At 41.4% G+C, this 20,000-nt stretch overlaps 1 protein-coding gene across 1 annotated transcript in view; it reads right to left on the bottom strand.

Annotated features, from left to right (window-relative positions):
* The window catches only part of LOC307001495 (dedicator of cytokinesis protein 9), a 146,312-nt gene that overhangs the window by 83,952 nt on the left and 42,360 nt on the right, over window positions 1-20,000 (bottom strand). The window contains 1 exon segment of the mRNA XM_079618086.1: window positions 7,309-7,425. Within this exon segment, the coding sequence (XP_079474212.1) occupies window positions 7,309-7,425 (117 nt within the window).

Genomic DNA, 20,000 nt, shown 5'->3' with positions numbered 1-20,000 from the left:
GTAGTGGTAAAGACCTGGCCTGGTGTGCTAAGGTCACAGGTTCAAGGCCAGCTCAGAAGAGGACACATGGGAATGAGCACGAACTAGAGATCAGCAGCACACACACACACACACACACAACAGAGGAACGCAGGTTCTCTATGTGGGATTCAGATCCGGGGATTTGCCTGGCCATGGATATAACATTTCAATGTAATGATCTCCGAGCCACTTCATTCTCACTCTTTGTCACATGCTGCTCCATCATGCTGGAAAATACACGGATCATTAGCAAATTTCTTCCGGATCTTTGGGAGAAGTTGATCTTGCAGGTCGTTTTGATACCTTTCTTTATTCCCCACAGTGTCTTAGGCAGAATCAGGGGCGGAGTATTTTAATTTGGCCTGAACAGCTTTACTGACTTAAAATAAACTTTTGTTGCACTATGCTGGAGTAAAGTTCATAAAATGATCAGTGTTTCCCACAGGATTTTGTACAACTATATTGGGGGACCACTGGACTCATGCTGGCGTTCACTTTTTTCCCCAATTGATTTCCCAGATGTCCTAAACAGTCAGGGGAAATAACTGCACCAGTCTTCTGCTGTCCAATCCTTGCGCTTCCTGCAGAAATTCAGTCAGTCCTCGGTGGTTTTCTTGGAGATAAGTGGGTTCAGTGGTGCCCTTCTTGACTCCAGGCCATTGTCCAAAAGTCTTGGCCTCAGTGTTCGTGCAGATGAACTGGAAACCCCCTCACGCCTGCTGGACGCTCTGGGACGTCCTGAAGCCTTCTTCACCACAGCTGAACCTCTCTCCTTGAAGTTCTGGATGATCCGGTGAATGGTTCTGTCAGGTGCAATATTCTTTGCATCAGATTCCTTGCATGTGAGGCCATTTTGATGCAAAGTGACGATGGCTTCACGTCTTTCTCTGGAGGGAACCATTGCTAACACAAGAACACAATGATTGGAGGGAACCATTGCTAACACAAGAACACAATGATTGGAGGGAACCATTGCTAACACAAGAACACAACAGGCTTGTTTGAGATGAGCAAAATCTGCGCAGAACCGATCACCGTGAGATACATGCCGGTTAGAAATCTGTCCTAGTGCGGTCCGCCTTGCTCTGATGTCATGCAAACGTAGCCTATGTCAAAAAACCCTCACGATGGCGAGGCGGCCGTGTCGGATTCTGCAGTCGAGCGCAGTTGCTCTTCACCGACCGCGCTGATCAAAAGCATGATGGGAAATGATTTGCTGACGACACGGCTTAATGCTCATTGGTTTTTTAATGGATTTGGTAGATTCAAACAGTGCAAGCGTCATATTGAGCAGAATATGAGGATTTGAAATGTCACATAAATAAAAAAATCACTGACGATTATGCTTAATTAATGAAGAAAAGCAGAAAGTGTGATCGTGATTAAAATATTACTAATCGTGCAGCCCTAATTTTCTAAGGCAACCCACCAACGATTTTGGAAATACATAGTTATGCCCATTCTTAACTAGTAGCACCAATTGGAATTGCAAAAATAATGACTGTGAACCAACAGGTTTCCCAAAGACTAGCCTTATTCCTTCAAACCAGAGGTCCCGTCTCAAACTCACAGCGTAGGTTGAGGCATTTTCAATATTATACTGTCAGATAAATAGAGCAATATTTTTTAAAGCACTACAGATCCAGTGTTTCACTCTTCAGAACGTCAACATACCAATAGCCCATTTACCACTGTCTCTGTATTAAAGTCACCACAAAATCAAAATGGAACTATTAACTATAAATAATTTTTCTGTTAGACAGATAACTTCTCCCGCTTGCTGCTCATCTCGTCTCTTCTCTGATGATGAGGGCGGGGCAACCTGTCACTCAAATGAGATCCACCAATAGCAAACCACAACCATCTAATCAGTTCCACACAGACAAAATCAAGCCCCGCCCACATTTGTTCTGGCTCCAGAAGTCGTTCCACTCAGATATACGTCACAAATAGGGAAGAAAATACTTTTGCAACTTCTGTTTCATGTAGACTTTAAAATGGGTAAGGGACGTAACATAAAAAATGGCAGACTTAAACTTCAACCTATGAACAGTGAGACTCGGTGACCTGAGCCACAGATCTCATGACCCTAGGCTCTGTCCATCCTGATCTATGAGCATCCCAATCCCAACACAATGACCCATTCCACATCCACATCCGGATCCTGAGCTCTTTCTCTCGCGGTGTCTGCTGTAGTTTCTCTGATCACGCTGTACAGCTGCAGTCATGGCTCTCAGGATAAAGGGTCAAGGCTGTCACACAAACAGCTGTCTGACCCTCACAGTGAAGTCCAGCACTACATCTATGCTAAATGAAATCCTCTAGAGCGAATCAACACATCATCAGCTACACAACAGCACAGACAGTCATGCTGTAGTATGAAGCTTTCCCCAAACCAAATATTTTCCCAATCGAATGGCAATCGATCATTTAAGCCATTAGTGGACACTTCTGTCAGGACCACTATCGTCAAATACGATTGACAATTAGCATATAGTTTGGATTGGCGGTATGGTTCTGATCTGGGCGAGAACTCCCTGCGCATCCATGCAGCCTAGCATTGATAAGAGCAGCAATACCCCCCTTGGGGTAAACAGAACAGAACCAACATGAATGTATGCAAATAAATTCAAGATTTTAAATTACAACATAATTCGACAATTTATTCTGATTCAAGGGGTATTCTGGTGAGAGGTGGAGCTGGGGAGGGAGGAGGGTAATTCGCTCCTGAAAAACGCGATAGCTGCTGATAATACTGAAGGAGCTTATATACGTATACGGTGATAGGCGTCGTGTTCCTATAGGTCAGGGGTAGGCAAGTTCGGTCCTAGAGAGCCGCTGTCCTGCAGAGTTTTGCTCCAACACTGAAAAAAACCTCACCTGGCTATAGCCTTAAGGCAAGTGCACACTACAGGATTTTAAAACGTTGGGCTGAACTGTGCGGTTCACACTACATGACTTGCTCTCTGTGAAATCAGGAGTGTTCAAGTTGTTGAGCTGTTCACACCACACGACACAACGTGATTGATCCGCAACAGGAGGTAACTCACTACACGAGGTGACAACAACTCTGTCAGCCAACGATTCTATCTTGTCTACAAACCACGTTTTATCACGAAGAAATCACGCGATAAAACGAACCGGAAATGACGCAATACAGCACGCGTGCCACTACCCAGCGAAGAAGAACACAAGTGCACAACACGCGAGTCTTTGTTTGAATATGGACGTCAGAAAGAAATTAGTGCTGCAAACTGTTTGCGCGATGATTTGCTCTGAAGAAGAAAAAAAAAAATCCCATAGACAGTATATAAACGGTATTTTCCCAGTGACCTCAACCCATGCCTTGCTCTGATTGGCTGTAGCTCATGACATCACATGTGGTTGAGTCGTGCGACAGCTCCAGATATCTAGCATGTTAGATATTTTTCTGGGCTCGGCGACGAGTCCGCGAGGCGTCTGCGAGCGTCTTTGATGCGTTGTTGGCTCTTTCATACTAACAGATTGGCGAGCGTTCATCGGCCGCTAATCCCCCGCGATTTGCATGCGATAACACCCCGACCTGTCGGCGAGCTCAACGATTTGCAAATCAGGCTTAAATCGGGCTTAAAATCCTGTAGTGTGAACTAGGCATTAGTGATCCTGAAGACACTGATTAGCTTGTTCAGGTGTGTTTGATTAGGGTTAGAACTAAATTCTGCAGGACAGCGGCTCTCTAGGACCGAACTTGCCTACCCCTGCTATAGGTAGATGTGGATTAGCTGAGAGTCAGCTGATGCGAGCTTGACTAACGTGACCTGCCAGAACTGACGCTACGCTTGATGTTTATTACTTTAATAGAAAAAGAGTTTCAGGGCTGAGAAAGAATATTATTTGTAAACATTGTTATACATTACAGAGAAAGCACATCGGAAATATCATGATTATTATTGTGTTGGAAAAACAGAAAGAAGACTGTCTGAACATCTTAATAATTTGTCACACTCTCAAGTCCCCCTGTAGTCAATCATTTTATTCCTTAAAACTCATCTTTGATCACCAAAATTACATATTTAAATGGTTTTTCCTTGAAAAATAATTTATTCTAGCCTTAAAATATCTTGAATGCAACTTGACACCCTTGCCTCATTTAGTATACAAGGTTCTATGAATATGCAAATGAGCCCCGCCTCCACTCACTCACTCACTCAGAGATCCACTGGTTGACGATCACACGTTGATCTGATTGGTTACAAGGTAGTTTGTGACGTCAGAAACACCAACGATTTCAAACCGTGTTTTTGAGACTGTCTTTGGTTCACTGCAGTTTTAAGAAGAAAATACTCAGCAATGCTGTCGACTTATGAATCTGCTTTAAGACAAACCATGTGTAAATTCATAACACCACATAGACATATAAACAACATTAAAAGCTGGATTTTCACCACAGGGGGACTTTAAGATACCAATGCAGTTAAATATTAGGAAACTTACAGCATGCAATTTACCTGAATTCATCCTAATTCATTTAAACTAGGCTATTGCAAAAAATAGTTTATTATTCGTATGTCTAATATGTCAAAAACGCAAAATGTTTCTTGTCTCATGACATTTAGATATGAATTACATGAAACACGTAAATTATAGCATATTTTCAATTCAAAATTTCATAAAACAGTTGTCAAACATCAAATATAATAGTTACTTACATCTTTCCACACACTCTTTGGCTGTAAAAACTAAAGCATCGCGCTGGAATTCACACTCGTCTTCCGTGAACAGTAAGACCCGCTGTTTGATTTGATTGGCCATCGCAATCATTTTGACATTGACGAGGGCTGTTAAACACTGATTTCTAATTATGTGTCTCAGTGTCTATGAGGGTTACGAACTCAAATTGAAATAGTAACGGATTATTAATTGTATAAGAAAGAAAGCAGTCTTCTACCGTTTGTCAACAATGAAGCAGTGACGCTTGTGAATGACCCTGAACTGCAGGCCAAGACATACACAGTATCAAAATATGGAAACACAGTTTTTCTGACAGGGACCTGTAAACCCCAGTCCTGAAGACCGGCTAGAAGCGTCTCTGAGAAGCATGTTCCTCAGGGCTTCTGACAGCACCATGGTTAATGAACTGGGCTACAACAGTGCACACAGCCATTTCCCAGCAGAGATAACCCAGGATCTGAGATCACGATACCCAACATCCGACTGCAGATGAAAAGCATTCGTCAAATGCAGGAATAACGTCTGCATCTCTCAGAGCGTTCAGCTTATGATTAACACGTGTCACTAACAAGTTAACACATAAGCTCACTGAAAAGCACAAATAAACTAGTCTTGCAGATTCAGACTTTCATTAGTGTATGTAACCCATGCTGGAAAAATGAGTCGCAATGAGCAGACTTTCAAAAATTAGTTATTTATACCCAAAAGTTGTTCTTTTCACATTCTCTATACAAAAAAAAAACAATCAAAATGATGTATAATTTGTTGAAATCAGACAAAAAGAACGACTGAGCTGCACCTGTTTGAAGTTGATGGAGTCAGCAAAGTCAATTGTGATAAAAATCGAGTTAAAGTTTTCTCAAGTTTTCAAAGTCCCCGGCAATAACACCAAGTTTGGCACATACCAAATCAAAACCAAATATTTACTATATACAGCATCTATAGGAAAAATAAACATTGTACTTTTTTTCCCTTGATGATTAACATTAATGAAACAGCCGATATATTCAGACCTACTGTACCACAGAGATTTTCTCCATATAGTGACTTTAATGGTTATCAACGGGACGGAGGTCCAAATGTTTCAATGCAGCTTCAAAGTCTCGACATGATCCAGCCGAGCAATAACAGTCTCATCTAGACAAACCAGCAGCCATTTTATAAACAAAACAACATTTATATACTTTTATCCACAAATGCTCATCTTGCACTAGCTCTGAGATGCGACACACATTACGTCATCACGTTGAAAGGTCACGCGTTCAATAAGGTTGGGGAGGTTCTCCTCCAACAGCAAAATCGTCCGACATCGTTGTTTTACCTTTTATTTATTTATTTGTAAATGGCGTTTGACTTAAGCCCTATTCACACGGGATAAATTTTACCTGGTGACCTCAAGTCATTTGTAATAATTGCAGAGGTTGTCTGAGATCTTGATCCTGTGTGAATCGGCCATGTCTGTAATTTGTAAAGTAAAAATTCCCCTGCAAATGACCTCCCATATATCGCCGAACACAGAGGTCACGTACGAATCGGCATCTCTGTGATTTGGCGGGGTTGTATATAATTTTTTCATGGTTTTTTTTTCCATCTTTCGCGAAGAATGGAGGCTGCACTGTTTTGATAGTATTTTGGGCGCTGGGTCATATCGCTGTACACACATTACAACTATACAATTTGCAGAAAGGCAACTTCTAAATCACACAAGGTCCCCAGATAATATTGATCCAGTGAAAATAGGGCTTTAGTCTTTGCACGTTGTCTTTGTAAACACTAGTTTGGTACTTCTGCCTTCGTCACGCGTGACCTTTCAACGTGATGACGTAATGTGTGTCGCATCTCACAGCTAGTGCAAGACCAGCATTTGTGGTTAAAAGTATATAAATGTTAATTTTTTTAACAAAATGGCCGCTGGTTTGTCTGGATAAGACTCTTATTGCTCGGCTGGGATCGTGTCGAGACTTTGAAGCTGCACTGAAACATCTGGACCTTCGACCCGTTGATAACCATTGAAGTCACTATATGGAGAAACATCCTGGAGTGTGTTCCTCCAAAAAACTTAATTTCCTTTTGACTGAAGAAAGAAAAAGTAGTGAACAAACTCCATCGCACACCTGCAGGTGATAGGTCCGTCGGATAATAGGACCAAACAAGTTAATCGTTTTAGCAGATAAGGAACTCCCGCACACTATCGTTACTTGCAATTTAAAATTAGTGTTTATTAACACACAACGTGCAATTTTAAATTGCAAGTAACGATAGTGTGCGGGAGTTCCTTATCGACTGAAGAAAGAAAGTCATGAATATCTTGGATGACGTGGGGATGAGTAAATTATCAGGAAATTTTAATTCTAAAGTGAACTACTTCTTTAATTAACCATTTTTTGTGAAAACCTCAAAATCAAACAAAATGGACATTTTTCACCTGTTTTGCCTGTAGCTCAAAACTATCCCCTGCGACTCCGTTTGCCAACACGGGTCACGTATTATTCCTGCCAATACATGTCCATTTAACCAGAAAAGGGCCATCATGTGTTGTGTGGCATGTATAGGATAGGACAGTAAAAGCGTGATCACCTGGAAGTCCTCCAGAGGAAACTGCAGCATGTCTCTGAGTCCATCGCTGAGGATCTGAGTCTTCCTCTGAACCAACACACTCTCATAGTCCAGAGGCTCCACCACACGCGGCTTCACCTGAAACACACACACACACACTCAGCAGATCGCACTGACTTCATATAACAGCAACTCACAGTGAATGGAAACTGAATTAGCACAATCAAATGAGCAAAAGAGTGACCCATAAAGTCCCAGTTATGCGAAGAGCAACACCTGAAGATTCACCCCTGTGTGTGACTGTACAGATCAATGGGGTTTAATGGGAACATCGACAACTCCCTCTGTCCCAGTAAGACTTCAAATCACACTTTTTTTAAAGAGATAAAAGTTATGATAAAACATTAACTCTGGATGTTAAGTGAATAACTACACTCATAATCCTGAAGCTCCACCAATCAGAGGAGTTGCTGTTACTATGAGAAGAGAAATCACAGCAAAAAGAGCAACAACCCTTCTGCAAAAATTACACAACAGAGTTGCTATACGTGTATATGTCATTTGGTATTATATATATATATATATATATATAACTCGAACTGAAAAGACAGGCAGTCCATGTGCAGCGATCACGATCCTCCCTTTGCTTTTCTCATTACTTTCTGCAAAAAAATAAATAATTGGTGATCTCTAAAGAATATGGGAATTTTGGACGAGGATCTCGGTAATATGTTTCCACTGATATTGTATAGGAGGAATCTGGGAGTGTGTGTGTAAGACTAAGTGAGATAACACAGTCCACTCACACATCTGGGAGTGATATCGGCAGAATGACCTCAGATGCTGTCGTCCATGGAGACGGCGTTGTTTTGATGATGATATCATAACTGGATGGACCAATGAAAGGCCAGAATCTCACAAACGCCACGAGCAGCAGCTTCAACATTAGAGCTTACACACACACACCACAACAGGTTCACTCGCGCCAGTGTGTGTGTGTGTGTGTGTGTGTCATGAGCCTGCAAACCAATACTCTCAGACTTATCCAGACATTTTAGCAAAATAATATTACGTTGCTTGTTGCAAAATGTCGAGTGAGTGGCACTAAAAATGCGTTCAGGTTTACCTGAGACCAATGAACGTGAATCTGGCCAGGTTTATTACGCGTTAGATGTGGTTTGTATCGTGACAGTTCAGAAATTAAATGAGTGGCACTGAAAGCTCAATACGCACCACCAACACTAAACCTAAACAACTGTGTTAAGATAAAAATGCATTTTGCTGAAGCAACCATGAGATGTAATCCTGCAAGTCTTGAGCTCTTCTATCGCGCCGCGGGTTCAGCTTTCCAGCGAAATCAAGAGCATGTGTTTGTGAGAGTTATAGACATATTTTAGACATTCAGCAGTTTAATCTTTAACACAAATACGAGCGAGCGGAGTTACAGTCATATGACTGACAGGTGATTTTATTGTTGCTATAATGAAACTAACCGTAGAGTACTTCAAGCGAGTAATGCCCGGCAGACACGCCACTTCTCTGGACTGTGCAGCTTCGACATCAATGAGATGTTTTTGCCAAATATGTTTATTTTCATAGCACACCATTTTATTAAAATTTGCCTTCACGAATATATTTTAAATGGCAATGTGGTGTGATGGAGGTAGAAATCATTTAATTTAACTAATGCCAACTTAAAATTTCCAATTATAGCAACTATAAACAAATAAAAAAAAGCTATAGGTAAAACTTTCCTTAAAGCCTTTTTGTATAATGCATTAAACGTATTCATAATGTACATTATAATGCAATGCATATTTTCATAAACAAGTTAAAATGCATTATAATATTCACAGCTTCCTTCTTGCATCTTAAATTGGTAATGGTTGTTTGTCATGTTTTAATGCTATATATAGTGTATTATTGTGGTTACAATTCTCCATGTGACCATACAATGCATGATAAAGTGATTTGAAAGACATGATTAATGCATTATACATAAAGGCTTTAAGTAAAATGTTACCAAACAGTGTTTGATGGAGTCAAGTATGTCCCGGCATGTGTACAAACACAAATGGGAAAGACACACACCTTTATTTAGTCCTGGGAACATCAATGGGACAGTGTTTGCACAGTTGTGTTCAAAATGGCATCACAGTAAAGTGTGTGTGTGTGTGTGTGTGTGTGTGAGAGTACTTGTGTGTGTGTGTGTGTGTGTGTGTGTACTTCTTACAGCTGTACTCTGAAACACACAGACACACTCTAACTGAACACAACAGGCTCACACACTCGGTTTCCAAAATAAAGTCCATAAGTCAGCAGAACAGCAGAATATATTGGATTAAACGGACAGCAGGAAAGACATACACATGTGAGATGATGGAAGCTTGTGTGATCTCCATTTAAATCATCTCAACACACACACACACACACACATCTCTCCAGAGTGCACTCCAGTCTGAAAGCTGATCTCAACTCTATTGTGCGAGTAGCATTAGAGAGACAGAGGAAAGATATAGTGTGTGTGTGCAGTGACAGTCAGGTTTGAAGAATGTATGCGCGTGTGTGTGTGTGTGTGTGTGTGTGTGTGTGATTTGAGACCTTTTTTAACCATTAAAACTACAGAAATAACATGATATTCCCTCCAGTTCAGAGTCGGTAAGATTTATTCATATTTTAAAAGTCTCTTCTGCTCACCAAAGCTGCATTTATTTGAGCAAAAATAGAGTAAAAACTGTAATATTGTGAAAATAATATTACAATTTAAAAGTGTCTTTACTTTAGTGTCACGTGATCCTTCAGAAATTATTGTAATATGCTGATTTACTGCTCAGGAAACATTTCAGATTATTATTATCATCATCATCACGGTTTCAGATTTCTTTGGAATCCATAATAGGCAAAACATTTTCCAGGATTCTTTAATAAATAAAAGTATTTACTTATTATTATTATAAAAAAAAAAAAAAAAAAACGTAGGTGAAAAAAAGAAAAGAAAACTTTAATGACTTTTTAAAACTTTTACTGAACGATAATTGGAGTACCATGCATATACCATAGTATATTAAAATGTGTATATCAATATTATATATAAGGTATATTAAACAGAATCATACAGCGCGATGTACATCATGATCTGAAGCATCACTGTACCACAACTATACTTGTTAAAAAGGTTCAACCCAAAACCTTTAACCTGCTCCAGTTTACAGGCACTGTCTTCAACAATCACAACCACACCTCAGTACTTCCTATGCTTTAACTCAACTTACACTTGAACTATCACAAACATTGATCATCGGAGCATCACACAATTGAGTCCAACTGATAATGCTGATTGACAAAGGTTATTAAACTATCACACAGTTGACTGACTGAATAAAACAACAATGTTTGTTCAAAAAATGAACTGACTATGAAACTATAAAGCGTATTGATTCCACAAAATTGCTTAACCATCAAACTACAATAAATCAAGTAATCAAGTCTCACTCTGACAGACAGTCAAACTATCACACACTCTTTAAACACGCCTGATCCATCATACAACAATCACAGCTGATGGAAAACACTGACTGACTGTCAAACCCTCAGAGAAAGCCCGTGTGATCCTCAGACTCTGGTGTGTGTGTGTGTGTGTGTGTGTGTGTGTGTGTGTGTGTGTGTGTGTGTGTGTGTGTGTGTGTGTGTGTGTGTGTACTACCTTCCTCTGAGGACTCGAGTCGTCCTGCTCGTCCTCCGGCACGGGCACATATTTGAACTGCTGAGGAGACTCGATCACCAGCTCCTTCTTCAGCGCTTTCCCTGTCCTGCCCTGCATGACTACACACTCCTCCTGTCAGATACACTCTCCACAGCGTCCTGCTGAATGAGCTCAGCATGTCCAGCAGCCGCTGCTCTCTCCAAAACACACACACACACACTGGACACGAGCCTCACCTCACGCTCTGACTGAAGACAGACCGCCCCTCCCACACACACACACACGCATTCCTTCCCTCAGTCACATGGCCTCATGGGATCCACCTGCACACTAATGACAGTGTCCCAACACACACACACACACACACACACACACACACTCATCCTGAGAGGCTGCATCTCTGAGCTACGTCTCAATTAAAGTCCCCATGTGGTGAAAATCCAGCTTTTTAATGTTGTTTATGTCTCTATGTGGTGTTTTTAATCTGCTTTAAAGGAACACGTCGACTTTTTGGGACTTTAGCCTATTCACCTTATTCCCCAGAGTTAGATAAGTCCACACATACCTTTTTCATCTCCGTGCGTGCTATAAGTCTGTTTGACGCACCCACCGCTAGCCTAGCTTAGCACAAAGACTGGATGTAAATGGTTGCAGCTAGCATACTAATCCAAATAAGTGACAAAATAAAACAAACATTTTCCTATTTACATGTTGTGATTTGTATAGTCACAGAGTGTACAAAAAACAAAGTCACATGAGACACAGACATATTTTAACCGTATAAATACTGGGAACTATATTCTCTGAAGGCGAAGCACTGCTACTTGGGCGGAGTGATAACCGCAGCGCCTGAGACGCGCTCTGAACGAACTCTCTGCTCCTCACCACGGCGCGTCTCAGACATAGACAGTATATAAACTGGACACAGCGACCCCATAGGTTTCAACGGAGAGAAATGAAGTCAATTAGAAGCACTCACTTCCTGATCGCAAGGCGAACTGCGCAGGCTCAAACTGAGCTTGACGACGTAGATGTGACGTGAGCAACCTGTAGGTCTTCTAGTAGCTGTGCCGAGAGAAATCTGAATCATTCCCTTCCGAATCTCGCAGAGACGGAGAGCGTGGGTATTTGCTGTCCATGACCTAGCAACGGGAGCAACTTTATCACTCTCTATGGGCTTCTCCCTTGACTTTATGCCTCCACGTCCTTCCGATTGCTTGCGAGCTTCTCTGCCTGTCCATACGGTAATTTTTCGACTTGTGCGACAGAGTCGCGCGGGTATGACGCAATCGTTAGCCTATTTTTACAAAAACTGCTTCTACGGGGCCATAACGTAAGATACAAGGTAATGGAGCCTTTTATACATTTTCGTGTTTCTTTAGAAATAAACAATGGACAAACGGTGTCTTTAAACGCCTCAGATGTAAAGTTATTTGCTGTCAAAGTGACGCCAAAATGAATGGGAGTCAATGGAATGCTAACAGCAGGTGGGGGTCCGCTAGCCAATGGCGGCGCCCAGGTCGGCTTCAATGTCTTTCGGAACACTGCCCCCCTGGTCTCAGATTTACATCCAGTCTTTGTGCTAAGCTAAGCTAGGCTAGCGGTGTGTGCGTCAAACAGACTCATAGCACGCACGGAGATGAAAAAGGTATTTATGGACTTATCTAACTCTGGGGGATAAGGTGAATAGGCTAAAGTCCCAAAAAGTCGGAGTGTTCCTTTCAGACAAACCATGTGTAAATTCATAAATCGACAGCATTGCTGAGTATTTTCTGCTTAAAACTGCAGTGAACCAAAGACAGTCTCAAAAACACGGTTTGAAATCGCTGGTGTTTCTGATGTCACAAACTACCTTGTAACCAATCAGATCAATGTGTGATCGTCAACCAGTGGATCTCTGAGTGAGTGAGTGAGTGGAGGCGGGGCTCATTTGCGTATTCATAATACTAAATAAGGGAAGGGTGTCGAGTTACATTCAAGTCAATGATTGACTACAGGGGGACTTTAAGTAACATTGTCTACGATGTTTTTCCCACTCCTAAAAATAAAGGTTCTCTATTGGCATTGATGGATCCATAAAGATCCTGGGAACATCCATGGAAACTGCACGAAAGGTTCTTTACAGTGGATAAGGGTTCTTAAGGTTATTAAAATACTCTTTATACTAAGAAAAAATGGTTATTTGCGGATACAAAAATGTTTCTTCTAATCTATAGCATCACTGTGAGAAGGGGTTTCCAGCGGGTAGCCATTTAAGCGAAGCATTCAACACCGTCCACAACTGGAGAATGGAGGACGTGTGATCGGACGTGTGATCGGACGTGTGATTGCTGTGGTGTGTGTGTCACGATAACGGAGAGATGGCATGTAGATGTAGAAGTTATGCGACTGAAAGAGCACAAATGAGGGTTAAGAGATGAAATCTCATATGACAACTTGCAGCGCTGCATTTCATTGAGGACGAGATAAGAACAGCGTTGCAGACAAAGACGCCAGGAAAACGCCATCAACATTAGCTTTCTGTGTGTTTATGTCTCATCACTGTTGTCCATGTTCGTGGAGTAAGTATATAAACTGTGTGCATTTACACAGCATTTAAAAAATGTCAGTGCTGGTGTTTCACATGGCGTGCGTTCGGCCAATCAGCGTCACTGGTAGTTCCTGTTGTCCTGGGTTAGACCCTATACTGTGAAGTACGGTCTCAGATAATGCAGTCCCCTTAAGGCAGAGGTGGACAGTAACAAAGTACATTTACTTGAGTACTGTACTTAAGTACACTTTTGGAGTATCTGTACTTTACCTGAGTATTATTTTTTCTGGAAACTTTTTACTTTAACTTCACTACACTTAAAAGACAAATATCGTACTTTTTACTCCACTACATTTCTGCCAAGGTCCTTGAGTAGAGTAGTAACGTCAGGGATGATTTGGTCTTGACAACTTTTACTTGTAACTGAGTAATATTTGACCAGTAGTATCTGTACTTTTACTCAAGTAAGGAATTTGTGTACCTCTGCCTAAAGGTGTCCTAGAAGTAAAACCGTTCCCAGTTCCTGTGGTGTGAACACGCCAAAAAGTCTTCTGCCAATAACTGTGAACCGTTCCTCCGTTGTGAAAGCCCCTTTATTCTTAAGAGTGCAGGAGCTCCTGCCACAGTAAGAGTGCAGCGCTACCGTATTTTCCGGACTATAAGTCACACTTTTTTTCATAGTTTAGCTGGTCTTGCGACTTATAGTCGGGTGCGACTTATGTATCAAAATTAATTCATACTGACTGAGATGAACCAAGAGAAAACATTACCGTCTACAGCCGCGAGAGGGCGCTCTAGTTAGCGGAGTTGTTCAGAAGCGACACCGAGGAAGAACTCAATGGATTCAGTGTTGAGGAGTGAGATCGGGAGCTTGGTGAACTTGCTGACCGGTAACTTGTTGGACTCGCTGGCTAATGTTAGTTTAGCCTATTCAGCCTCAGGAATATGTTCTTTATGCTGTTGTGTCGCTGAATAACTGTTAATGTGTTACGCTAACACACCGGACACCTTCAGCCTGTTGTTCTGTGTGCTGTTGTGCAGCTGAATAACCTTTCCAGATTAAATGTCTGTTCTTGGTCTTGGATTTTGTGAAATAAATTTCTAAATAAATGCGACTTATAGTCCAGTGCGACTTATATATGTTTTTTTCCTCATGACGCATTTTTTGACTGATGCGACGGAAAATACGGTATACAATGAATCTGGACATAGATGCAGTATTATTCAGCATTATATAAGTGCAGTTTGAGACACTATTGAGATCTCTGCTGAGACTTTAGGAAGAGTCTCATTTCTCAGGAGACTAAAGCAAAAGTCCCCATTTTCTCTCCATTTCTTGTCATTGTTTTCTGGGAGAAAGATGTCAAAGATAACGCCATAGTGACGTTTCTTCTCTGCAGGCAGGATTGAGAGACACACATCTGTTGACAAACACTCATTACTGCTTATTACTCTATTTCATTAAAACACATAATTCGTTCCTCATTATTTCAAACTGAAGAAGTTTCCACAAGCTCTCTCAGACACGATGGCAGCGAGCGGTTTAAAGTACCAGTTGAATTGGTTCATAAAGCGCAATGAACGATTCATTCACGAATCGAACTGGTGCAGTTGGATCAACAACTCACTGATTCAATGAGTCGCTCAGAGTGAGTCTTTGAGAGTCACGTGCTCGTGAGTCTGTGCGAAACGTACTTCTGCTCTTTTACTGAAGTAAGATTGATAACGAGTGCGTTGACTCGAGGGATATTGTATTGTGTATTTTTCCTGGAGTAGTTGTATTGTGTAGCTGGTCCAGCGCCGGTGTGTGAGACAGAAGGTTTAAACATGTGTCCTCTGTGGGCACACCCTGTTTATTCATCTGCTGAGAGGGAATTCCACACACACACACACACACACACACACACACACACACACACACACACACACAAAACAAACCCAAACACACTGTTAAGAGTCCACAAAAGGACAGTGAGTGTGTGTTATCTTGTACTATACAGAGACATGATGGGGGAAGGTTAGGAACCAGCACAGCTGCGCTCACACACACACACACACACACACACACAGACAGTGATCTTGCCCGTCATAAGTCTATACTTCCTCAGTCATGCCTCGAGGACAACACCTTTCTCTCTCTGTGTGTGTGTGTGTGTGTGTGTGTGTGTGTGTGTGTGTGTGTGTGTGTGTGTGTGTGTGTGTGTGTGTGTGTGTGTGTGTGTGTGTGTGTAGGCACGAGATGACTTAAAGGGTTAGTTCACCGGGAAATTAACATTTGCTAAGCCTCAGGACATACAAGATGTAGGGGTCTATTTTTCTTCAGTAGAAGTGGAAAGATTTTGATCTGAAACCACGTGTCATCCGGAGCCATGCGTATTACTTTTGTTTTTCAAATACCCTTGACTTGCATTATATATGAATCAGAATCACCAAGGAACGACTCCTGTGTGAACGTGAGCAGAAAGACACTGAGCAGAACTGATGATATAAGTGACGGTGAAGAGAAGAGGTCTCAGGATTCGAGTGCACACACTAACATCTGCTCTGAAAAACATTAGTATCTAGATCGATATCGGTTTCCTAGAGCTCTGATTTGGGGGATTTTCTTGTGAGGTTTCAGTCTGACCTCTGACCCCTGACATCTACATCATCACCGCATCACAGGCGGTTGCGTAACCCAGACTGGCGTAGTTGGCGATCGCTCCCGGCAGGAATGGGGAAGCTCGGAGAGGGTGTAGCCCGGAGTGTGACAACACACACACGCTTCCCAGAAAACTGAGTGAGAGCAGCGCAGTTTCTACTAAAGACCCCCGGAGAGAATACACACACACACACACACACACAGCAGGAACAACAGAGTGTGTTTGTGTGTGAAGTGTGTTAGTGTGTGTTTGTGTGAAGTGTGTGTGTGTGTGCTTTCTGTCTTAAATTAAATTACCTATTGTTTCCCAATGAAGTGTGAGTCAGAACGATACGCTCTCGGTCTTAGAAAGTGCGTTCACAAGTTTTAGTCTGAGTAAAGCAATAATACAAATTTTTAATGACATATAAATGTCTTTGGTCCAATTTCAATCCAGCCAGTCGTATTGTGTGAAGTGACATAAACAGATGTGATAATGTGATTGTGGCTCGTCCTGCTTGTTTATCAGCCTCAGCAACACTTGACATTTACTTTATTTGCTCAGCAGCCGCTGTAAGTTACTCGCCACTCCGCATTTCCAGCAATTTTGACATTGATATCAAGGAGGAAAAACTGCCATATATCTATTTTTATTATTATCGCATAATTTGTCAGCAGGTTTATTAGGCCTCCGTCACTTTAATGGTGCGTTCACACCGGACGCGAATAGCGCGTAAGGCGCGAGTGATTTGAACGTTAAGTCAATCCAAAGACGCGTTACGCGCGTAAAAAATTCCTTCGGCGCGAATGAGATGCGAATCTGTCTCATTTTTTGATGTAGTCAAAAAATACATTTTATGTAGTGCTTTTTGTGCATTCACGCGTTTGACGCGAGTTGAAAAATCTGAACTTCTGCGTCAATTCGCGCCACGTTAACCAATCGGAGCCTGCTTGCTGCTGTCACGTGGTGAAGTGACGTGATAAACGGGGGAATGCCCAATTTTCAGATTATAATGTCATTTTAAATGTTTGGCCTCAATCAATTATTTTGTAATATGACTAAATGCCCGCGTGAAAGAAGGAATGACATTGTTCAGATGTTAACTATGAATGTGACACTGAACACTTGCAGTCATAGGCTACATTTCTGAACGAGATGAAGAAAACGCACATAACGTTAATTAAAGAAGTCATGTGACATACGTTATAACGAGTCATTAATGTATTTTAACTTATGTTTCATATAATAGAACCGAAGCTATAGATTGTGAATTTAAACATGTCGGGTTTACCAGCGGCAGACGTCAGGAGGACTAGCCGAGGTGAGGCTGCTCCAGGCGGGTTACATGAGCGCCCGGTGATCGCCTGGATCTCACGACTCCGAAACGTCAGATCAAATGTTTTCAATAGGCGCTATCTGTAAAAATAAACCACAGATTTGAGCTTTAAACAACTACATTCTCGACCGAACAACTCTTAAAACTACATTTTGTGACACAATAACAGTAGTATTTTTAAATTTCCCGCCTAGCCCTTGCCTCTCCCAGAAGAAGCGGATTTCGCCTCGGACGCGCGTCAATTTCGCTGCAAACGCTTGCTTTTTACGCGCGTCCATTTCGCTTTGGACGCGCGAATGCATTCAAAATGTTCAAGCGTCAAACTAGACGCGGCAGGTGCGAATTTGACGCGCTATTCGTGTCCGGTGTGAACGCACAGTAAGACCTGACGCACGGATCCATTATACAGTTACTCATGTGTTTTCTTTCTCAACCGTTTACATTGACTTATAACAGAACTGACTGCTCACCAGGACATCATGTGTGTGTTTGACTGTTTAAGTGCAATAAGCAGCGGAAAATAACTCAATTTAGTCGCTGGTATCGTGTATCTATTCTGCGGAAAATATTGAAATGTTTCAGAAATTTCAGTATCAATGCATCAAAATCTATATTTTTGACAACACTACATTGCACTGTGATGCCTTTTTAAAAGGCTACAATTGAAAAATGTATATATTAAATATATAAATTTAACCCGTCAAATCGATCTGCTATCGATGACATATAATTTGCATCTTTGTATGCACACTTATGATCTCGCTTATAATAATGCCCATCTCATGGAGTGAGATTTACTTAGAAATCCATTTTCAATTAGAAATGCAAAAAAAATGCAAACAATAATTAATTCAATGTGAAATTTAGAAGTAGAAAAAAATTCTGTATTATACAGTGTAGGTTGATTTTTTGGTTTCTTTTTTCTTGACATTTAAAATATTTCATTTCAATGATCAAAGATGAGTTTAAGGGATACAATTATTGACTGCAGAGGGACTTAAAAATAAAAAATAAATTTTTCTTCCAAACACCTCATTTCCATTGCATGTATGTGTGGTGTTGACTTAATTTTACAATGTGTGTTTCATCTCTGAAACATATAAAGCACTGACGCCCCCTGCTGGACATCACACTGCAGCTCATCTATCCACACACACACACACACACACACACACACACGCTCGAATACACTCACACTTGCACAAACGCTGGTACATACACAAACACAATCTCTCTCACACACACTCGTATACACACACACACAACACTCTCACTCACTCAAACACACACACACACTCGAATACACTCACACTTGCACAAACGCTGGCACACACACAATCTCTCTCTCTCGCTCACACACACACACACTCGAATCTCAAACGCTGGCACACACACACACACACAATCTCTCTCACACACACACACTCGTATACACTCACACACACACACTCTCTCTCGCTCTCTCTCTCACACACACACACACACACGAATACACTCACACTTGCACAAACGCTGGCACACACACACACACACAACACTCTCACTCACTCAAACACACACACACACACACTCTCTCTTTCTCTCTCTTTCTCTCACACACACACACACACACACACACACAGAGAGACTTAACAATGTCTACCACACTGTGTTCATAAGTCAGAACTGAATCTCTAAAACAAGTGTTAAAACTGATGCCACACAACACTGTGAGTATTCATTAGTGCTGTACAGCAGATTACAGTGATTACACACTGACCTGAGCTCAGTTTACATGCGCATCACTCCTGTCAGCTCACGCACTCCCTCAGGACAGAGTTATGAGTGTGTATTCATGTTTACTCACTCATCGGCAGGAATGTGAGTGTGTTTGAGGGGCGTCGGAGCGAGTCTCTGCATGTTCAACTAATCTACTTATAACACACAATCCCTCTCTCCGTGCTCGCTCGAGAGAAACACACACAATGTGCATGGTATCGATATTTTGAGGAAAGACGCGACGAGACTTAGCAACATTTAAGAAGATTGGTGAATGTTGGAGAAGAGACAGATTGATAAGAGACCAGACAGGGTAGAAAACACCACACTGTAAACCACAACAAGTTGGACATTTAAAGCGATCAGTTGCCTTCACTTTTTAAGTTAAGAAATGCAAAGTTTAAGTAGCAGAACTGGCAGATGTGTATTTTGTACTCATACCTTTTACTTAAAAATGTAATGTAGCCTCAATGTGAACATTTTTATTAGTATAAACTTCAATAAATGCTAACTTGTTAATTTGCTAACATGTTAACAATAGCACTTGCCGTACGAGTGCAGCGATACACAGCTTTAACTTCTGCTCTCAAACCACTCACCACTCGTCACCACGATGGGAACTTAAAGAGAAGATGTGTTTAAAGAGATGTGTGAACACTGTTGTTGAGTCAAAACCATTCATGATGATTCAAGAGAAGAAATGAGACAACATGAGAAAAGAAGAGATTTGTGGACTCTGAGAATATTAAAAAAGACACAAACAAG

This window comes from Phoxinus phoxinus (assembly GCF_949152265.1).
Source record: "Phoxinus phoxinus genome assembly, chromosome: 7".
NCBI lineage: Eukaryota > Metazoa > Chordata > Actinopteri > Cypriniformes > Leuciscidae > Phoxinus > Phoxinus phoxinus.
The sequence above is the reverse complement of the archived record's forward strand: the minus strand, read 5'-3'. Positions and strand labels throughout refer to the sequence as shown.